Below are 18,444 nucleotides of genomic sequence, written 5' to 3'. Positions count from 1 at the left end.
ATCTATGTTGAATTCATTTCCTAAGATGGTTGGACATGTGAAGTAGAGTAAAGTACTAACTACATTCAAGTAAAGATGACAACTGCATTTTTTTTACATCAAAATAACTATTTTCAAGTATCATTTTCTAAGCACCTGAATCATTTTCCAAACTGACGTACAGTCTATTTCCCCAAGAAATTTCACTTAACCTGTACAGAATCTTCCAGATTAAACAGGAAGCTGTCATGGACACTCAGACACCCACATACTTTGAACAAAGATCAGATGCCATTGTACTAACAGGGTTGAGAAATTACCTTGTGTTATGTGTGTTACACACACACACATACACACAGACTGTGTGTGCTTAGGTAAACAAGGCTGCCCTAGTATAAATATGACCTGCAGTCAATGGTACTGGAATTCCTTCACACACTCTCACTCTCCCTCTGTCACACCCACAGCAGGTACATTGTCACTGATAGCATTAGTTAGCCTTAGTGTGCTTTTGGGCTGCGCCTTTATAAGTCTGCGCCTTTTAAGATCCAGCAGAGACTAGTAGACTGCCTCAGGCCCCCAGGTAGAGGATTCTTCATCAGCCTTCTGGGTTACTTATAGGCCTGCTTTCCCTACCTGCTGTCAGTCTGCTCGCCTGCCTGGCGCATCTCCTGGCCCATCATAAAACACCAGACACCTGCAGACTGACAGAAGAGACTGGAATTTGAGCTAACTGGATTAGAGGTAATCATCAACACAAGTCTACCTTATACCTGTTGGGGTCCTGTATTGTCTACACTCAGCACCAGTCTCAGCCCTGCCTGAGACCACCCAGAGGCCAGCACACCTTGGCCCAGGTAAGGAGTCGGACAGGTAGACAGGATGTACTTTTTGTGGAGTCTGTGTGTATGGGTGAAAAAGCCACAGAATTGTCTCCAAGGTGTGTTCTTATCAGTAATTTATCAGGTGCTGTTCGCTCTGCATTGGTCTTACCGGTAATTTAACGTTTCTGAAAGAAAATTACTTTACCCAATAAGATAACTTCAAAGGTATATGGGGTTACATTTTATAAAGATGCAGCTCTTATGCTGATAAAATATTATAATTTCCTGTCATACAGCATGATTTGGTATTTCATTTTATTGTATTTTATTCAACATAAAGGTACTAGAGAATCTGTATGCTCCAACTCTGCAACATTGCACCTGTCTGAGTACTTCTGATGTTTGTCAATCAATTTCAAATTGGATTAGAAGACCTGACAGCGAAATGCTTACTTATGAGCCCCTAACAACAATGCAGTTAAAAAAAATACAGATAAGAATAAGAAATAGAAGTAAGAAGTAATTAAAAATCATCAGTAAAGTAACAATAGTGAGAATATATCCAGGCGGGTACCTGTACAGAGTCAATGTGCGGGGACACCGGTTAGTTGAGGTAATATGTGCATGTAGGTAGAGTTATTAAAGTGACACTATGCATAGATGATAACAACAAAGTAGCAGCGGTGTAAAAGAAGGGGAGAGGGGGGGTGCAATACAAATAGTCTGATTAGGTGTCCAGGAGTCTTATGGCTTGGGGGTAGAAGCTGTTTAGAAGCCTCTAGGACCGAGACTTGGTGCTCCGGTACCACTTGCTGTGCGGTAGCAGAGAGGACAGTCTATGACTAGGGTGGCTGGTGTCTTTGACAATTTTTAGGGCCTTCCTCTGACACCACCCGGTATAGAGGTCCTGGATGGCAGAAATCTTGGCCCCAGTGATTAGTGGGCCGTTCGCACTACCCTCTGTAGTGCCTTGCGAAGGCCGTGCAGTTGCCATATAGATTGTTGTCCTGGTGGCACCACATGTCCAGGTCTCTGACCTCCTCCCTATAGGCTGTCTCGTCATTGTCAGTGATCAGGCCTACCAATGCTGTGTCATCCGCAAACTTAATTTTATTTTTACCTTTATTTAACTAGGCAAGTCAGTTAAGAACAAATTCTTATTTTCAATGACGGCCTAGGAACAATGGGTTAACTGCCTGTTCAGGGGAATGACAGATTTATACCTTGTCAGCTCGGGGGGGTTTGAACTTGCAACCTACCAGTTACTAGTCCAACACTCTAACCACTAGGCTACCCTGCCGCCCCAATGATGGTGTTGGAGTCGTGCCTGGCCTTGAGGGAACAGGGAGTACAGGGAATAAAGGAGGGGACTGATCACAAATGTGACCACAGACCAATTTATCTGCCATTACATGAAAGGTATCTTGCCAATTATAGATAGTGAAGGATTCCCTGAGGTAATAAAAACGAGAAATATGGCATTATCCAAAACCCTCCCCTGGTGGACGACCAGAATGGCACAGGTGACTGATGGATTTACAGTCCCTTCAGAATGTATTCACACCCCTTGACTCTTTCCACATTTTATTGTGTTACAAAGTGGGATTAAAATAGATTAAATTGTGATTTTTTTTGTCAACGATCTACACAAAATACTTTGTAATGTCCAAGTGGAAGAAATATTCTAACATTTATAAAAAACACATGAAAAATAAAACACCAATGTATCTTGAGTATTCAAACCCCTCAGTCAATGCATGTTAGAATTACATTTGGCAGCGATGACAGCTGTGAGTCTTTCTTTCTAAGAGCTTTCCACACCTGGATTGCACAATATTTTCCCTTTATTCTTTTCAAAATGCGTTAAGCTCTGTCAAATTGTTTGTTTATCATTGCTAGACAACTATTTTCAGATCTTGCAAGATCAAGCAGATTTAAGTCCAAACTGTAACTTGGCCACCCAGGAACAATCACTGTCTCCAGTGCAGATTTGGTGTTTTAGGTTATTGTCCTGCTGAAAGGTGAATTAATCTACTAGCAGACTGAACCATGTTTTCCTCTAGGATTATGCCTGTGCTTAGCTCCATTCCGTTTATTTTTTATCCTGAAAAACAGTCCTTAACGATTTCAAGCATCTCCATAACATGATGCAGCCACCACAGTGCTTGAAGATATGGAGAGTGGTACTCAGTAATCTGTTGTATTGGATTGGCACCAAATTTAACACTTTGTATTCAGGACAAAAAGTGAATTGCTATACCACATTGTTTGCAGTACTACTTTAGTACCTTGTTGCAAACAGGTTTGGGAATATTTCTATTCTGTAGCGACTTCCTTCTTTTCACTCTGTCAATTAGGTTAGTATTGTGAAGTAACTATATCCTCAGTTTTATCCCATCACAGCCATTACACTCTGTGACTGTTTTAAAGTCACAATTTACGTCATGGTGAAATCCCTGAGCGGTTTCCTTCCTCTCCGGCAACTGAGTTAGCAAGGACACCTGTATCTTTGAAGTGACTGGGTGTATTGATACACGATCCAACGTGTAGTTAATGACCACTATGCCCAAAGGGGTATTCAATGTTTGTTTTTAAATTTTACCCATCTTTTTGCGAGGTATTGAAAAACCTCCCTGGTCTTTGTGGTTGAATCTGTGTTTGAAATTCACTGCTCGACATAGGGACCTTACAGATAATTGTACGTGTGGGGTACAGAGATGGGGTAGTCATTCAAAAATCATGTTAAACGCCATTATTGCACACAAAGTGAGTCCATGCCACTTCTTAAAACTTCTTCGGGATCAGTGTACCTTCCACGGGACGGTTGAGCTAATGTAGGCTAATGCGATTAGCATGAGGTTGTAACTAACAATACAATTTCCCAGGACATAGACATATCTGATATTGTCAGAAAGCTTAAATTCTTGTTAATCTAACTGTACTGTTCAATTTACAGTAGCTATTACAGTGAAAGAATACCATGCTATTGTTTTTTGTTTTGTTTTTGTTTTTGTTTTTCACCTTAACAGGTAGACTAGTTGAGAACAAGTTCTCATTTGGAACTGCGACCTGGCCAAGATAAAGCATAGCAGTTCGACACATACAACAACACAGAGTTACACATGGAATAAACAAAACATACAGTCAATAATACAGTAGAAAAAAAGAAAACAAAAAGTCTAGATACAGTGAGTGCAAATGAGGTAAGATAAGGCAATAAATAGGCTATGGTGGCGAAGTAATTACACTATAGCAATTAAACACTGGAATGGTAGATGTACAGAAGATGAATGTGCAAGTAGAGATACGGGGGTGCAAAGGAGCAAGATAAATAAATACAGTATGGGGATGAGGGAGTTGGATGGGCTGTTTACAGATGGGCTATGTACAGGTGCAGTGATCTGTGAGCTGCTCAGACAGCTGGTGCTTAAAGCTAGTGAGGGAGATATGAGTCTCCAGCTTCAGTGATTTTTGCAGTTTGTTCCAGTCATTGGCAGCAGAGAACAGGAAGGAAAGGCGGCCAAAGGAGGAATTGGCTTTGGGGGTGACCAGTGAAATATACCTGCTGGAGGGCATGCTATGAGTGGGTGCTGCTATGGTGACCAGTGAGCTGAGATAAGGCGGGGCTTTACCTAGCAGAGAGTTGTAGATGACCTGGAGTCAGTGGGTTTGGTGAAGAGTATGAAGCAAGGGCCAGCCAACGAGAGCGTACAGGTCGCAGTTGTGGGTAGTATATGGGGCTTTGGTGACAAAACGGATGGCACTGTGATAGACTGCATCCAATTTGTTGAGTAGAGTGTTGGAGGCTATTTTATAAATGACATCGCCGAAGTCGAGGATCGGTAGGATGGTCAGTTTTACGAGGGTACGTTTGGCAGCATGAGTGAAGGATGCTTTGTTGCGAAATAGGAAGTTGATTCTCGATTTAGTTTTGGATAGGAGATGCTTAATGTGAGTCTGGAAGGAGAGTTTACAGTCTAACCAGACACCTAGGTATTTTTAGTTATCCACATATTCTAAGTCGGAGCTGTCCAGAGTAGTGATGCTGGACGGGCGAGCAGGTACGTGCAGTGATCGGGTGAAGAGCATGCATTTAGTTTTACTTGCATTTAAGATTAGTTGGAGGCCACGGGAGAGTTGTATGGCATTGGAGCTCGTCTGGAGGTTAGTTAACACAGTGTCCAAAGAAGGGCCGGAAGTATACAGAATGGTGTCGTCTGCGTAGAGGTGGATCAGAGAATCACCAGCAGCAAGAGCGATATCATTGATGTACACAGAGAAGAGAGTCGGCCCAAGAATTGAACCTTCTGGCACCCCCATACAGACTACCAGAGGTCCGGACAACAGACCCTCAGACTTGACACACTGAACTCTATCAGAGAAGTAGTTGGTGAACAAGGCGAGGCAATCATTTGAGAAACCAAGGCTGTTGAGTCTGCCAATAAGAATGTGGTGCTCAACAGAGTCGAAAGCCTTGGCCAGGTCGATGAATACGGCTGCACAGTAATGTCTCTTATCGATGACGGTTATGATATCATTTAGGACCTTGAGCGTGGCTGAGGTGCACCCATGACCAGATCTGAAACCAGATTGCATAGTGGAGAAGGTACGATGGGATTCGAAATGGTCGGGAATCTGTTTGTTAACTTGGCTTTCTTTTTCACGTCCTTGGTGTTTGAGGATAGTGCAGTTTTGAACTTGAAAAGATAATAATAAACAAATTAGGCACATTTGAGCAGTCTTGAGACAACATTTTGAACATAAATGCAATGGTTCATTGGATCAGTCTAAAAGTTTGCACATACACTGCTGTCATCAACATCTAAATTGCAGCTGGGCTGGAATAATACATTATGGCTTTTCACTTGCATTTCAAAGATGATGGTACAAAAAAAATACAAAATAACATTTTTTGTTGTTTTTTTGTATTATCTTTTACCAGATCTATTGTGTTATATTCTCCTACATTCCTTTCACATTTCCACAAACGTCAAAGTGTTTCCTTTCAAATGGTACCTAGAATATGCATATCCTTGCTTCATGGCCTGAGTTGCAGGCAGTTAGATTTGGGTATGTCATTTTAGGCGAAAATTTAAAAAAGGGGCGGATCCTAACAGTTTTTAAGCACATTTTTACTCAACTTATTCAGGCTTGCCGTAACAAAGGTGTTGAATACTATTGACTCAAGATATTTCAGATTAAACATTTTTATAAACTTGTAAAAAATGTAGACAAAAGCATAATTCCACTTTGATATTATGTGGTTGTGTGTGTAGGCCAGTGACAAAAACATCTAAATGTAATCAATTTTAAATTCAGGCTGTCAACACAACAAAATGTGAAAAAGGTTAAGGGGGTGTGAATGCTTTCTGAAGGCACTGTACATTTATCAGAAAAGTGACAATGGTTTGGTTTGGCTGCTACCCAAACCATAACACCACAGCACTTGAGCATGTAGCAACGGCCTCTTTAGAGATAGGAAATATTAAGGGTACAGCTGCTCAATAGCACTAAACACTCAAAACGTGCGTGTGTAGTTCTGTAAGGATAATATTCTGTCAAGATTGAGTGTTGTGTGAGCATTTGGAAAAGGTCAAAAGTATGGTGTGCCGAGTAGCCTAATCGGACAAAACAAGTATTTGAACAGATATGGGCAATGGGTTGGCTAATAATTTTTTGTTATTAGCCTATCCGTGATCGTGGAAAAAGTAAGTTTCGGTTGCCAGACACGGTTCAGATCTTTCAATAAATACAAGGTGCTTCGTGGTCTAAATAACTCAACTGGTTAGTATGGCTGTCTGTAAATTAGAAGGGCGGGCTGTACGTTGATCTAGCTGCTCTGATTGGATAGAGCTAAGCTGTATTTCTAAATCCACTGGATTCGCCTTCTTATTTTCAACTAACCACTTCTCCTTGCATGTTTCGGTCTGATAATTTCTTGCTGCTTCCTGCTGCTATGATAAATCAAATGGGTAGGACGTTTGCTCAAGCTATGAATGTGCAGTGTACTGTATCTAACTGAAGCGGGGCGAGGGTACGGAGAAAAGATTAAACGTGGATGCGCATTCTGAATGAGTGACAGCAAACTGCTTGCTGCAAATTGAGGACACAAACCCCTCCACGCGCTGCTCATAATCTGCAGTTTATTTCGCAGAGAGATTGGTATTTTGCCAACATCTATTTTAGGCATATTAAAACACTTGTGTGTTTTCCGATCACAAGTATCATCCGATCCAACTATTAACTGTCAATTACTAATAGTCCTACGATTATGAATACCAGTATTTTCAGGTTGGCACACCCCTATAGGTAACTGTAGCCACCCACTCAAAAGGGTGTACCTCTCTGAAGAACCTGGCCTGATGCCAATGCACCTGCATTACAGGTGAAAATGGTCCCATGTTACAACAACTGCAAAACAGTGAGGCACACAAAGAAACCGTTCACTGAGGTCATGTCTACACTTGACACTTACACACGACTTCCGCTATCAGAATACGAAGAACGCATTGAAAAGACGGGTCTAGACGCACAAAAGTCACTTTGTGGTCTGATTGTGTTTAGAGCTGGCTGGCCACTTCATGAGGCTGTCAGGTATGCATTGTGTTCGGTTTTCTTCTCAGTCTGGACACAATCGGAAAGCCCATACAGGGGATGATGTCATCAGCACTACTCCCACTAGTCTGCAGAAGACGGTGTTTTGCAACCGAATGGAGGAAATACGTTCCTAAAATTGTTTGGCTAGAGTTATGCTAACCCGTTTGCAATCCCTTTAGCATTTCTTGCTACAGATGTCAGCTGGCTCGTTTACATATTTTAAATGTTTTTATTTAACCTTTGACTAGGCAAGTCAGTTAAGAACAAATTCTTATTTATAATGACCGCCTATACCAGCCAAACCCGGACAACGCTGGGCCAATTGTGCACCGTCCTATGGGACACCCAATACAGCCTGAATTCGAAGCAGCGTTTCTATAGTGACACCTTGATGCAGTGCTTTAGACCACTGTGCCACTTGGGACCCCAAGTTAGTTAGCTACAGTATTTAGCTACTCCCATCAGTTGTTGTTGCGTTATTATCATGTTTTGCCTATTCCACCATTTGTAGAATGCATACTGGCATTTGAATGTACCGCAGGAAAAGGGAATCCGGACACACTGTGGACATGGTAGACACATTTAAATAGGTGCTGTAGCACTGGTGTGGCTGGTTTCCGGGTTAAGCGGGCGGGTGTTATAAAGCGCTGCTTGGCGGGTCATGTTTCGGAGGATGCATTACTCGACCTTCGCCATCTCCCGAGCCCGTTGGGGAGTTGCAGCGATGAGACAAGATCATAATTGGATCCCAATTGAATATCACAAAATTGGGGAGAAGAAGGGGATACAAAACAATGTTTCCATCAGCCTAATGGAGGTGTAGATAATCCTACATCTCAGTTTAGTGTAGTGTTCAAACGTTGAACTTGTGAACAAGGCTGCATGGGATTTCTCATAATGCGACTCCGTGCTGCTAATGGCAATGCCCACTTTAGGTATAATGCCAGGAGCCTCTTGTGGATTTGACAGCTGTTGCAGCCGCTATGCAGATGTCGACTAAAGCAGATCTGATTGAATAGAGCCCCAAATCTCTCTTTAAACCAAACACACACAGCAAACAGTCACACCTGACTGTATATACTTCTTTAACTCCAAAATCAAACAAGGGAGCCCTTTCTTTGGAAGTGCACAGGGAGAGGACTCAACAAGTGAAATCTGGTGACTGTTGTGTCTCCCTATATCTATTACTGATGCACTCTTTTGTTTCAAGAGTTGTTTTACAGAATATATAGCAGTCAGAGTAGTATTCAACTGTTCCTGAAAAAATGGCAGTGTTATCAGAAAGCACAGCATTGATTTTCACTGCTACACAGACGATACACAACTTTACATTTCTTCGTCACCAGAGGATTTTAGCTCCACGGATCAGTTATTAGTATTAGTGTGATTTCAATACGTGGATGGCTCACAACTTCCTCCAGCTAAATTGAGACGAGACCGATGTACTTATTGTTGGAGCCAAAGCACAGCGAGGGAATCGAGCCGCACATTTTAATTCACTGGCAATAAAAATAAAACACCAGGTAAAAAACCTCGGTGTTATTTTAGATTCTGAACACAATTTTGAATCACACGTTAGGAATGTGACCAAAATATTACCACCTGAGGAACATTGCCATGGTGCTGCCATTTCATTTCTCAGTCTGATACAGAGAGACTCATCCATGCTTTTATTACAAGCAGGCTTTTTATTTTACCTTTATTTAATCAGGCAAGTCAGTTAAGAACAAAACTTATTTTCAATGACGGCCTAGGAACAGTGGGTTAACTGCCTGTTCAGGGGCAGAATGACAGATTTGTACCTTGTCAGCTCGGGGGTTTGAACTTGCAACCTTCCGATTACTAGTCCAACGCTCGAACCACTAGGCTACACTTCCGCCCCTGCCGCTTGATACAGAGAATGTCAAAAAATATATAAGACAGATAAATAAAAATGGTTACCAGGGAGGATGGCTGCCTTCCTGGCTATGGGTCATCTGACTGTGTGTCTAAGGCCTGGCTAGCAAATGGAGCGAAGCCTAATTCTCCTGAAATGAATATCACCGTCTTGACCGAACTCATTTAGAGATCAGTCAGGCCCTTAATCCTTCCCCTGGGGAGCATGTTTGTGCCTCTTTCTCCCGTCCCCTCCCCTTTTGGAAAAAGCTAATGTGGCTAAATTTGCCAGGCTAATGGGCTTAGCGCAAGCTGTTACAGAGGAGAGTGGACACACAGCAGGCTGGCCGGTACACCGCCTGGCGCTTTTTAATCTGACTCCTGATGAAGAGAAGAGACATTGGGTTATCCCCAGACCCTTAGCGGGAAATTGGGAGATAAAAGGAGGAATGGGGAGGGGTTTGGAGATGTGGAGAATAGAGAGAGAGAGAGAGGAGGGCTCTTTTGGAGAGGATAACTTAATTCCCTTTAGGGTTAATAGGACTGGTACAGTCTGTCAACTGTGTTCCCGCAAGGATCATTGTTGCAACGCTAAAGTAGCCGTATCCTCACCCCGAGGAATATTCAAAGTCTGATCAGTTCAATCACTTTCTTAGTTTCTTTGAAAAACAACCATATAACAAGTGGAACAATTGATCAACATAAATATAGATGGTTTGGATTGCAGTTGTTGGGTGTGGTACAATAGTGTTATAGCTGTTTTATGAATACAGTGGCTTACAGTCTATCTGGGCAAACAAACCATGTCTCGCCTTGAACATGTGCTGTGCGATAGCAGGCGTCTTTTACCACGGCACAACTACTGATAACCCCTGTCTCTATGACAGCTAAGTTTCTTCCCATTTACCACCTGTGGCAGCAGGTAGCCAGGTACACTGTGAACCATAAGTGAGGTCATCCTGAGATTACACTGGTCAGTGGTACAGCTGACAACCTCTGATGTTGACTTAGGATGCCACTCTGATGCCAGTCGTATTGCAGCTGTGTGGAAAGTTTCTAAGGAAAGGCGTTTTTCCTGTTCAGGTCACATGGTGAGGAATAACTTTGGGCCGCTTTACATGAGGCAGGGCAAAACCCTTGAAACCAGCGTGTACGTAAACAGAGTGAATTGACACAAGAAGTACAAATTCCTCCAAATCCTTATGGGACTGTTCCTTAGCAGACAACAACACTGGCCTACCATCATACTACATTTGAGGTGTCTTCTCCTCGACACTATCTTTCATTTGATTAAAAATTCCAGCTGACAGTGGAGCCAGAGGGCTGTGGAGACGGCACCTTGAAAGGAAAAGGCAGGTGGTCGTACCGCTTTAGGCCTCAATACAAGTCACCTACCCCCAAGTCACCACCCATTCTGGGCCACTGACCCACAAGTAAGAGACTCAGTGCAATCCATTTTGCCCCATGCCTGCCCTGCTGGTTCTGTGCACTCTCTAAAGGGTCATTCCCCCTGTGTCTTCACTTGACTCAGGACACATTTAAAGAGCCTCTGCAAACATGCTCTCACCTCAGTTTCTGTTCTGTTCACTGTGCATCACTCTGGAGGAGTCACACCCGCAGTCCCTCTGATGGGCTTTCTTAACGTTTTCGAAACTGTTGCACGTTTAGCAGCCGGAGCTTTGGGCGCGAAGGTATAGTTTCTTGAAGGTACTGTGCTTTTGATTTACTGCAAGAACATCATCTACTGTATAATGTTGTTTTAAAAAATAATACTTCTTAGTCGAATTTGACTAATTCCAAGAGGCTATTACAGTTTGGCTATCATGATGTTAATGTAGGTCACTGGTTACACTTTCTTTACAGGGTTTTCAGTGAAATAAGTATTCATGTTTTCCAGTCTTACATCAAACTGAATTGGATATATGAAAGAGAACTAGAGCTTGATTCTGCTCATTCCCACACAAATGAAGAAAAACTTGTTTACCCTGGGTCAACAAGTTGGCTATGGGAAGTTGTCAGATAATTATCCACATAGCACACAGGTGTTGCAGGATCATACCAAGTTTGATGGCAAACGGCTGGTTTTCATTATCCCGCCATGAACTGTGTGAATGTGGTCAATGCCCTGTATCTCCACTAGTGGTGGAAAAAGTACTCAATTGTCGTACTTGAGTAAAGGTAAAGATACCTTGATATAAAATGACTCAAGTAAAAGTGAAAGTCATCCAGTAAGATACCACTTGAGTAAAAGTAAAAAAACGTATTTGCTTTTAAATATATTTAAGTATCAACTGTAAATGGAATTGCTAAAGTGTACTTAAGTATCAAAAGTAAAAGTAGAAATAATTAAAATTATTTTTATTGACAGATAGCCAGGGGCACACTCCATCACTCAGACATAATTTCAAACAAAGCATTTGTGTTTACCTAGTCCGCCAGATCAGAGGCAGTAGATATGGCCAGGGATGTTCTCTTGATAAGTGTGTGAATTGGACCTTTTCCTGTCGAAATGTAACAAGTACTTTTGGGTGTAAGGGAAAATGTATGGAGTAAAAAGTCATTTTCTTTAGGTGAAGTAAAAGTAAATGTTGCTAAAAATATGAATAGTAAAGTGAAGTACAGATACCCCAAAACACTACTTAAGTAGTACTTAAGTATTTTTACTTAAGTACTTTACACCACTGATCTCCACACACACAATATATTAACATATCAAATAGGAAATACTGTTGGTACTATCACATTCTTGAAATTGGCAAATCTTTATGACTATTGTAAACTAAATATCCATTCTTCTTCCCTCACAAGGAGGCAGCAGCCATGTCGAGTCCAGGGGAGAGTCTATCATCAGAGGGCAGCAGCCCATTGTTTCCGTCCCGCCTAGGTCTGCCTGAAAGCCCCTTGGGAGATAGGACAGGTGCAGAGGCTGGTATGGCCTGGGAGATGGAGGACACCAAGCCCTGCATGGAGGCTCTTGAGCATCGCGGCCTTCCGGGCCTCCACCTGTCCTGCTTCGACATGCTCTTCACCGAGGACTCCACCTGGCTGGTGAAGGTGACCGAGGCTTCCTCGGGTCAGGCTTGTCCCGTGCCTCTTCCCATAACCAGGACCGAGCACCGTGAGGAGCCAGAGCAGTGCCCCGTCATCGACAGCCAGGCCCTGGGGCTCTCCCCGGGGCTGGAGGGCCAGGAGGAGGAGCGATCCCTGGAGCAGGTCCAAAGCATGGTGGTTGGGGAGGTGCTGAAGGACATCGAGACGGCCTGCAAGCTGCTCAACATCATCCCAGGTAGGTACTGTTACAGTAGCAAATGGCCACTCTCGTGCAAGAATTAGTGGAGTTAGTAGAATAGACATTCCTGTTTTAAAAGATATGTTTTGTGGTGGGTACCGATTCTATGTAGGATTGTCACATCAGCGTACTGTGCTGTCCATATTTTGGAAAAGGGAAAGGGGGATACCTCGTCAGTTGTACAACCGAATGCAGTACAACTGTACAACTGAAACGTGTCTTCCGCCTTTGAAACGTGTCTTCCTCTGAATCAGATAGGTGCGGGGGTGGGGTATTTATATTGTCAGCTTGAGGATTCGAACCAGCAGTTACTTGTCCAATGCTCCAACCACTAGGCTTGATGAGCCATAGTACATGGGCTGAGGGCCTTTACACTTTTTCCTAATTCTTCATCTATGGCTGCCTCTACGGCATGATCCTGTCTCCCTTTCATGCGCATGAAAAACACCAGAGCCATTCATTCTAGCCTATTCATGCATACTGTCCAATCAGGTATTGACACAAGGTATTGATATATTGATTCAGAGCATACACATCTGCAGAATCCGCCTGCCGCAAGATGATAATGAGATGGATGACAGCTCTTAATGATGAACTATGTCTCGCTGACGCAAGTCATGCTTGTTTGCTCCAGGATCTGTATAATCCCAACCTTTGCATGTGTTTAACAAATACCCAACAGGACCTAGTGGGAATGACGGTACTGCTTGCCTGCCAACAGCCGTGTACACAGTGCATGGGTGAGGTCTGTTCAACTGGCAAAGCAAACAGCAGGTCAAGGGCATACATTACTGTGTGTACTGTAAGATGTCTTCTGTCAGTCACACCCTTTCATCACAGAGACCCTACTTTTTCTCCTCCTGCTGCTACCACTGTATCCAAAATGTGGTCTCGTGGTGCGTTTCAACTGATGAAAATGATTGTACACAACAGAACAGTACCCCACCTTATGCAAACCACCATTCTCCCTAGGCCACGCCTGCAATTAGAGTTCACCCAGAGTGAAGCTCACAGAGAAAAGACAAGGCAAATAAACACTTTATGGTGAAGACAGTAATTGGCCTCTGATTGACAGCATTTGATAGCACTCCGTGTGTGTGTGTGTGTGTGTGTGTGTGTGTGTGTGTGTGTGTGTGTGTGTGTGTGTGTGTGTGTGTGTGTGTGTGTGTGTGTGTGTGTGTGTGTGTGTGTGTGTGTGTGTGTGTGTGTGTGTGTGTGTGTGTGTGTGTGTGTGTGTGTGTGTGTGACCAGAGATAAACTGATTCTGCAGTGTGGGGAGCACACACATCTAGGGGCTCCACTGTGTTCATGGTTGTTTTGGTAACCCTCTATCCTGAATAGATCCCTCCCTATTGCAGGCCAACAGACATGCAGTTGACATTTACAGTAAATGTTACTGCTAGTTTGCTAATAATTTGTTCAACATCAGTAGATGTATAGGGAACAATTCAAAATAGAGTGTTATTGCGACCGTTCTTATCTGTTATCCCCAGACCCCATAGAGTGGAGCTCGGGGAACGTCCAGAAGTGGTTGCTGTGGACAGAGCACCTGTATAGACTGCCTCAGGCCGGCAAGGCCTTCCAGGAGCTCGCTGGAAAAGACCTGTGTGCCATGAGTGAAGAGGACTTCAGGCAGAGGTCCCCTCAGTGTGGAGACACCCTGCACGCCCACCTGGACATCTGGAAGTCAGGTGTGTTATAATAGCTGTATGACTGACAGGGCCCTAGACTTTTGGGGGCCCTAAGCTTATGCCATGTTAATATGATAGATGAGTGAGAAAAACTAACAAAATCAATTGGGGCTCCCTGAAGGTCAGGTCCCCTAAACACATGCTCTGCGAGCCTGGTCGGTATTCAGCCATGATTATTACAAATGTTGTTTTTTTTGCGGGGGCCCCAAGTGATCACTTTTGTTGCTTATGCATGAGGTTGGCCCCGATGACTGGTTTAGACAGACATTCTGCACAAACTGTAGTTTACCACTGTTTTCTCCTCAGGATAATGAAGCTTTTATCATTCCGTTCAAACAATACAACAATACATCTCTCTCTTTCTCTCCCTTCTTTCCCTCTCTACAGCTGCCTGGATGAAAGAGAGGTGTTCCGTTGGAGACAGCAAAATCACAGGTAGGTTTAGCCTCTACTTTATTAGCTTTGTTAGGAAAGAAAGTGACATGAATCTCATTTCTCTGGGGCCAGAGTGTTCATGGCCCTTGGAAAGGAGTAGTGGCAGTTGTGTGGGTTCATAGCTCCTAGGAAGAAGACCAGAGGGTCATGTATAGTGCAGTTTTGTTAGAAAATGTGTGTGTGTGTGTGTGTGGGGGGGGGGGTGCGCGCGCGTGTGTGTGTTCATAGCTCATCCCTCTGTGCAGGCGGAGAGGAGCTGTGGTTGGAGGCAGACTCGTCATGCTCAGGCCAGCCCATCCACTTGTGGCAGTTCCTCAGAGAGCTGCTCCTCAAACCCCACAACTACGGACGCTGTATCCGCTGGCTCAACAAGGAGAAAGGTGAGCAGGACAGACTGTGTGACCGCCAAGAACGGATGGGATTAGTTCAGAAGCATTTTTTTTTTTAAGACGGAGAATGACAATTTAATGCAGTGATAAAGTAATCCATATCTAATCTCACTCTGCTGTCTGTCAGGTATTTTCAAAATCGAAGACTCTGCTCACGTGGCGAGACTCTGGGGACTGAGGAAGAACCGTCCAGCGATGAACTACGACAAGCTGAGCCGCTCCATACGGCAGTACTATAAGAAGGGCATCATCCGCAAGCCTGATGTCTCCCAGAGACTGGTCTATCAGTTTGTCCACCCAGTATGAGGGGACGGAGGAGGACAGAGGCCTCCAAACAAAGGGCCACACGATCACACCTTGCACTTGTACATTACACCAACACCAAGCTGAAAAGGGGTGAAACTAACAAGCATGCACTGACCAACCCCTGTAAGTACACACAGCCTTTGCCAGCCTTTGCCAGTAAGTGTCAGCAGTCAAAGTTGGCAAATGAATATTTCGCTTTTTATAATGCAGAGAAGAAACTTGAGACTAAAATGAAAGTGCTTTTTCTCTGGGCTGATTCCTCTTCAAAACAACAAAACAACAAAGAAAGAAAAAAAACAACCTTTTGAACTGCCTTTTTCATTTGCACGATCTGCCTGTCCTTTTTCCTATTATATCATTTAATCAATAACCCGTGTCTTAAAACACCGGAAGACAACATTTGATTGGAATCAAACATAAGGAAGATAAATTGCCATTGCCCACAGTTATACCTTTAACATTATGTACCTGCTGTGTCCCTGTGTGTAGGACGAAGAACAGTCTGAGTGTGCTTGTTTATCAGAGCCTGTTCTACTCATTCCTCTGGGAATGTGGTTAGGAATTTTGCATCAGCTAGGGTTCAGCTAGGGTTCAGCTATAGGGTTCAGCTATAGGGTTCAGCTATAGGGTTCAGCTATAGGGTTCAGCTAGGGTTCAGCTATAGGGTTCAGCTATAGGGTTCAGCTATAGGGTTCAGCTCTGGCTTTGGCTGTCACCCAGAGAGGCAAACAGCTCACTCTTTTTTTAAATGTTTTATTCACATGGCACACTTTGGAACTCTCCCAAAAGGCTTTTACAATAGAGCATTTCGCTGAACCCGAATGGGAGTGCAGCAACAACCACCTCATAATAAACTCATGCAGTCAAAGTCTGTAACTGACTGGTAAAAGCCGTTGGTTTTCCACCCTGCCGTAGAAAACATCTAGAAAGCACCAGACCACTGTATATTACCATATATGTCATATGCTCTGTACCTTTTGCTTGCGTTTAATTGTAATAGCAATTTTTATTTGAAATGTAACCAAAAAAATATAGATAGGAATATCTACATCAAAAACTGTATCCTCCGCCATCATTACCATTGCAATACAGGTTCAATTCTTGAAAACAAGCAGCATCACTAATCTCATAATTGATCATTACCAATTCTGTTGAATTCTATGAAGTATACAATAAAAAAATGTGGGTTCCCCGAGGGGTTTTTGATAAGGGTGCTGGACTTATGTGGAACCATAATGACCCAAAGAACCCTTTGAGCCCTTCAATGGTTCTTTGAGGTTCAAAAAATGTACATGTAGCAACAGCAGCTCATTCAAATACTTTGAATGAGCTCTTTCTGTGCAACCGTGAGTGAGTGTCCTTCCAGTTGATCTAATCTGTTGTGTTACGCTATTTATTACATGTTATGTATGACTATGGTCAGTGACAGTGTCTTGTGAAAGACTCACGTATGGCCTTGTGTCAACTGAGAATGGTTGACTAAGTCAGTAGTTCTCAATTCTCTCCTCAGGGACCCCCAGCCATTCCAGAGCTACCACACCTGATTGAACTTGTTAATAAACACAATAATAAAAACTATTGCATTTTAACCGTATATTATGGCTTTTAATCCAGAATAAAAACCCATGTATGTTTCTACAATGAACCACTGAGTTTGAGAAAGGGTCTTTATAGAAGCAGTCTCCGTGAAGGTTCTATATCGAAACCATAAAAAAAGGGTTCTATATTGCCCCAAAAAGGGATGTAACCATAGCGGAACCCTTTTTTGATGCTATATAGAACCTTTTTTTATGCTTCTTTATAAAACATTAGGAACGGGTTCTTTAGAGCACCATACAGGCTCCATTTAGAACCTTATGAGCATGGTTCTTTATAGAAAGCAAGTTCCATATATAAACGGGTTGGCTGACAACTTCGCGGAAATGATGAGCGCGGATCGATGAGGTAGATGGCCGTGTGGTGTTATGATTCTGAACAGTCAGCTACCAACAATGACAAGAAGCTGCAATGTGGGGAATTGTAGGTGGCTGACTTCGGCTCGTGTCTTTCTGTCCCCATGTATTATTACGATCTCAAGCACATTCTTGGTGCCCTGCATAGTTCCAGCTAACTGGATATATTCGTCTGAGCATTACAATCCAGTCTAAACTAAAGCCTCATTCACACCTTGTGCTATCTAACATGATGATTCCATCACTATCTGATTAAGGCCTGTTAAGTCTGCAAATGGTAATAAAATGTATCTCTTATACAGGGGGACAACTTTGGTTTTAGAAGTGGGGGGGACATAACCTGGTGGGGGGTCATTTCCTGCATTTCCACAAAATCGATTATATGACCCTTTTGGGGTCATTTATATTGAAAATAAGAATATAATGTTAATATATTTCTAAATACTTCTACATGAATGTGGATGCTACCATGATTATGAATAATCCTGAATAAATTGTGAATAATGATGAGTGAGAAAGTTATAGATGCACAAATGTCAAAATGCTGACCTCCCCTGTTATTGTAATGGTGAGAGGTTAGCATGTCTTTGGGGGTATGATATTTGTGCATCTATAACTTTCTCACTCATCATTATTCAAGATTCATTCAGCATTCTCTGTAATCATGGTAGCATCCACATTAATATAGAAGTGTTTAGAAACATACTATATTCTTATTTACAATAAAGGTGACTCCAAAATGACACAATACATTATTTACCATTCATTTCTATTGGGCACAAAATAATCTGAAACACAACCAAAACTAACAGAAAATGTATCCAACAAATGTGTAGAGTAACAACCTTTATGTAGTCATTGCGTGCTATAAATGTGGGACCAAATACTTCACTTTTTACTACTTTAATACACATACAAGCAAATGTGTCAATACTGGGATAAAATAACATTTAGCCAGCCTTCACAAGAGCATAACATATAATGTATGTCCCCTTTTGTGTTTTACACCTCCAGCAGAGGAATTACATTTCTGAGTGCTTGATATTCAGTTTACTGAACCCTTTATTCAATTTAGAAATCAACTTTAGAGGTTTGTCAATCTGCCTT

The 18,444-nt window shown here is 42.7% G+C and overlaps 1 protein-coding gene across 2 annotated transcripts; it reads left to right on the top strand.

Moving 5' to 3' along the window:
* The first annotated feature begins 419 nt into the window (after window positions 1-419).
* Window positions 420-16,974, top strand: LOC135542295 (SAM pointed domain-containing Ets transcription factor-like). Of its 2 annotated transcripts, none has more exons than XM_064969163.1 (6): window positions 420-723; window positions 12,084-12,561; window positions 14,058-14,255; window positions 14,643-14,690; window positions 14,936-15,070; window positions 15,207-16,974. In XM_064969163.1, the coding sequence occupies exons 2-6, from the start codon at window positions 12,096-12,098 to the stop codon at window positions 15,383-15,385; spliced, it is 1,026 nt and encodes a 341-aa protein (XP_064825235.1). In that variant the 5' UTR covers window positions 420-723; window positions 12,084-12,095; the 3' UTR covers window positions 15,386-16,974. The 2 variants fall into 2 exon arrangements, with proteins under 2 accessions (XP_064825235.1, XP_064825234.1); XM_064969162.1 differs by having other exon boundaries at window positions 420-836.
* Window positions 16,975-18,444: the final 1,470 nt, after the last annotated feature.

This window comes from Oncorhynchus masou, chromosome 6 (assembly GCF_036934945.1).
Source record: "Oncorhynchus masou masou isolate Uvic2021 chromosome 6, UVic_Omas_1.1, whole genome shotgun sequence".
NCBI lineage: Eukaryota > Metazoa > Chordata > Actinopteri > Salmoniformes > Salmonidae > Oncorhynchus > Oncorhynchus masou.
The sequence above is the reverse complement of the archived record's forward strand: the minus strand, read 5'-3'. Positions and strand labels throughout refer to the sequence as shown.

What these genes read in the sequence shown, in the direction of transcription:
- LOC135542295 (XM_064969163.1), top strand. Translation starts at nt 12,096, where the DNA reads ATGTCGAGTCCAGGGGAGAGTCTATCATCAGAGGGCAGCAGCCCATTG. An exon ending in GCTGCTCAACATCATCCCAG is followed by an intron (nt 12,562 to 14,057) that starts GTAGGTACTGTT and finishes TGTTATCCCCAG; the next exon opens with ACCCCATAGAGTGGAGCTCG. An exon ending in CCTGGACATCTGGAAGTCAG is followed by an intron (nt 14,256 to 14,642) that starts GTGTGTTATAAT and finishes CCCTCTCTACAG; the next exon opens with CTGCCTGGATGAAAGAGAGG.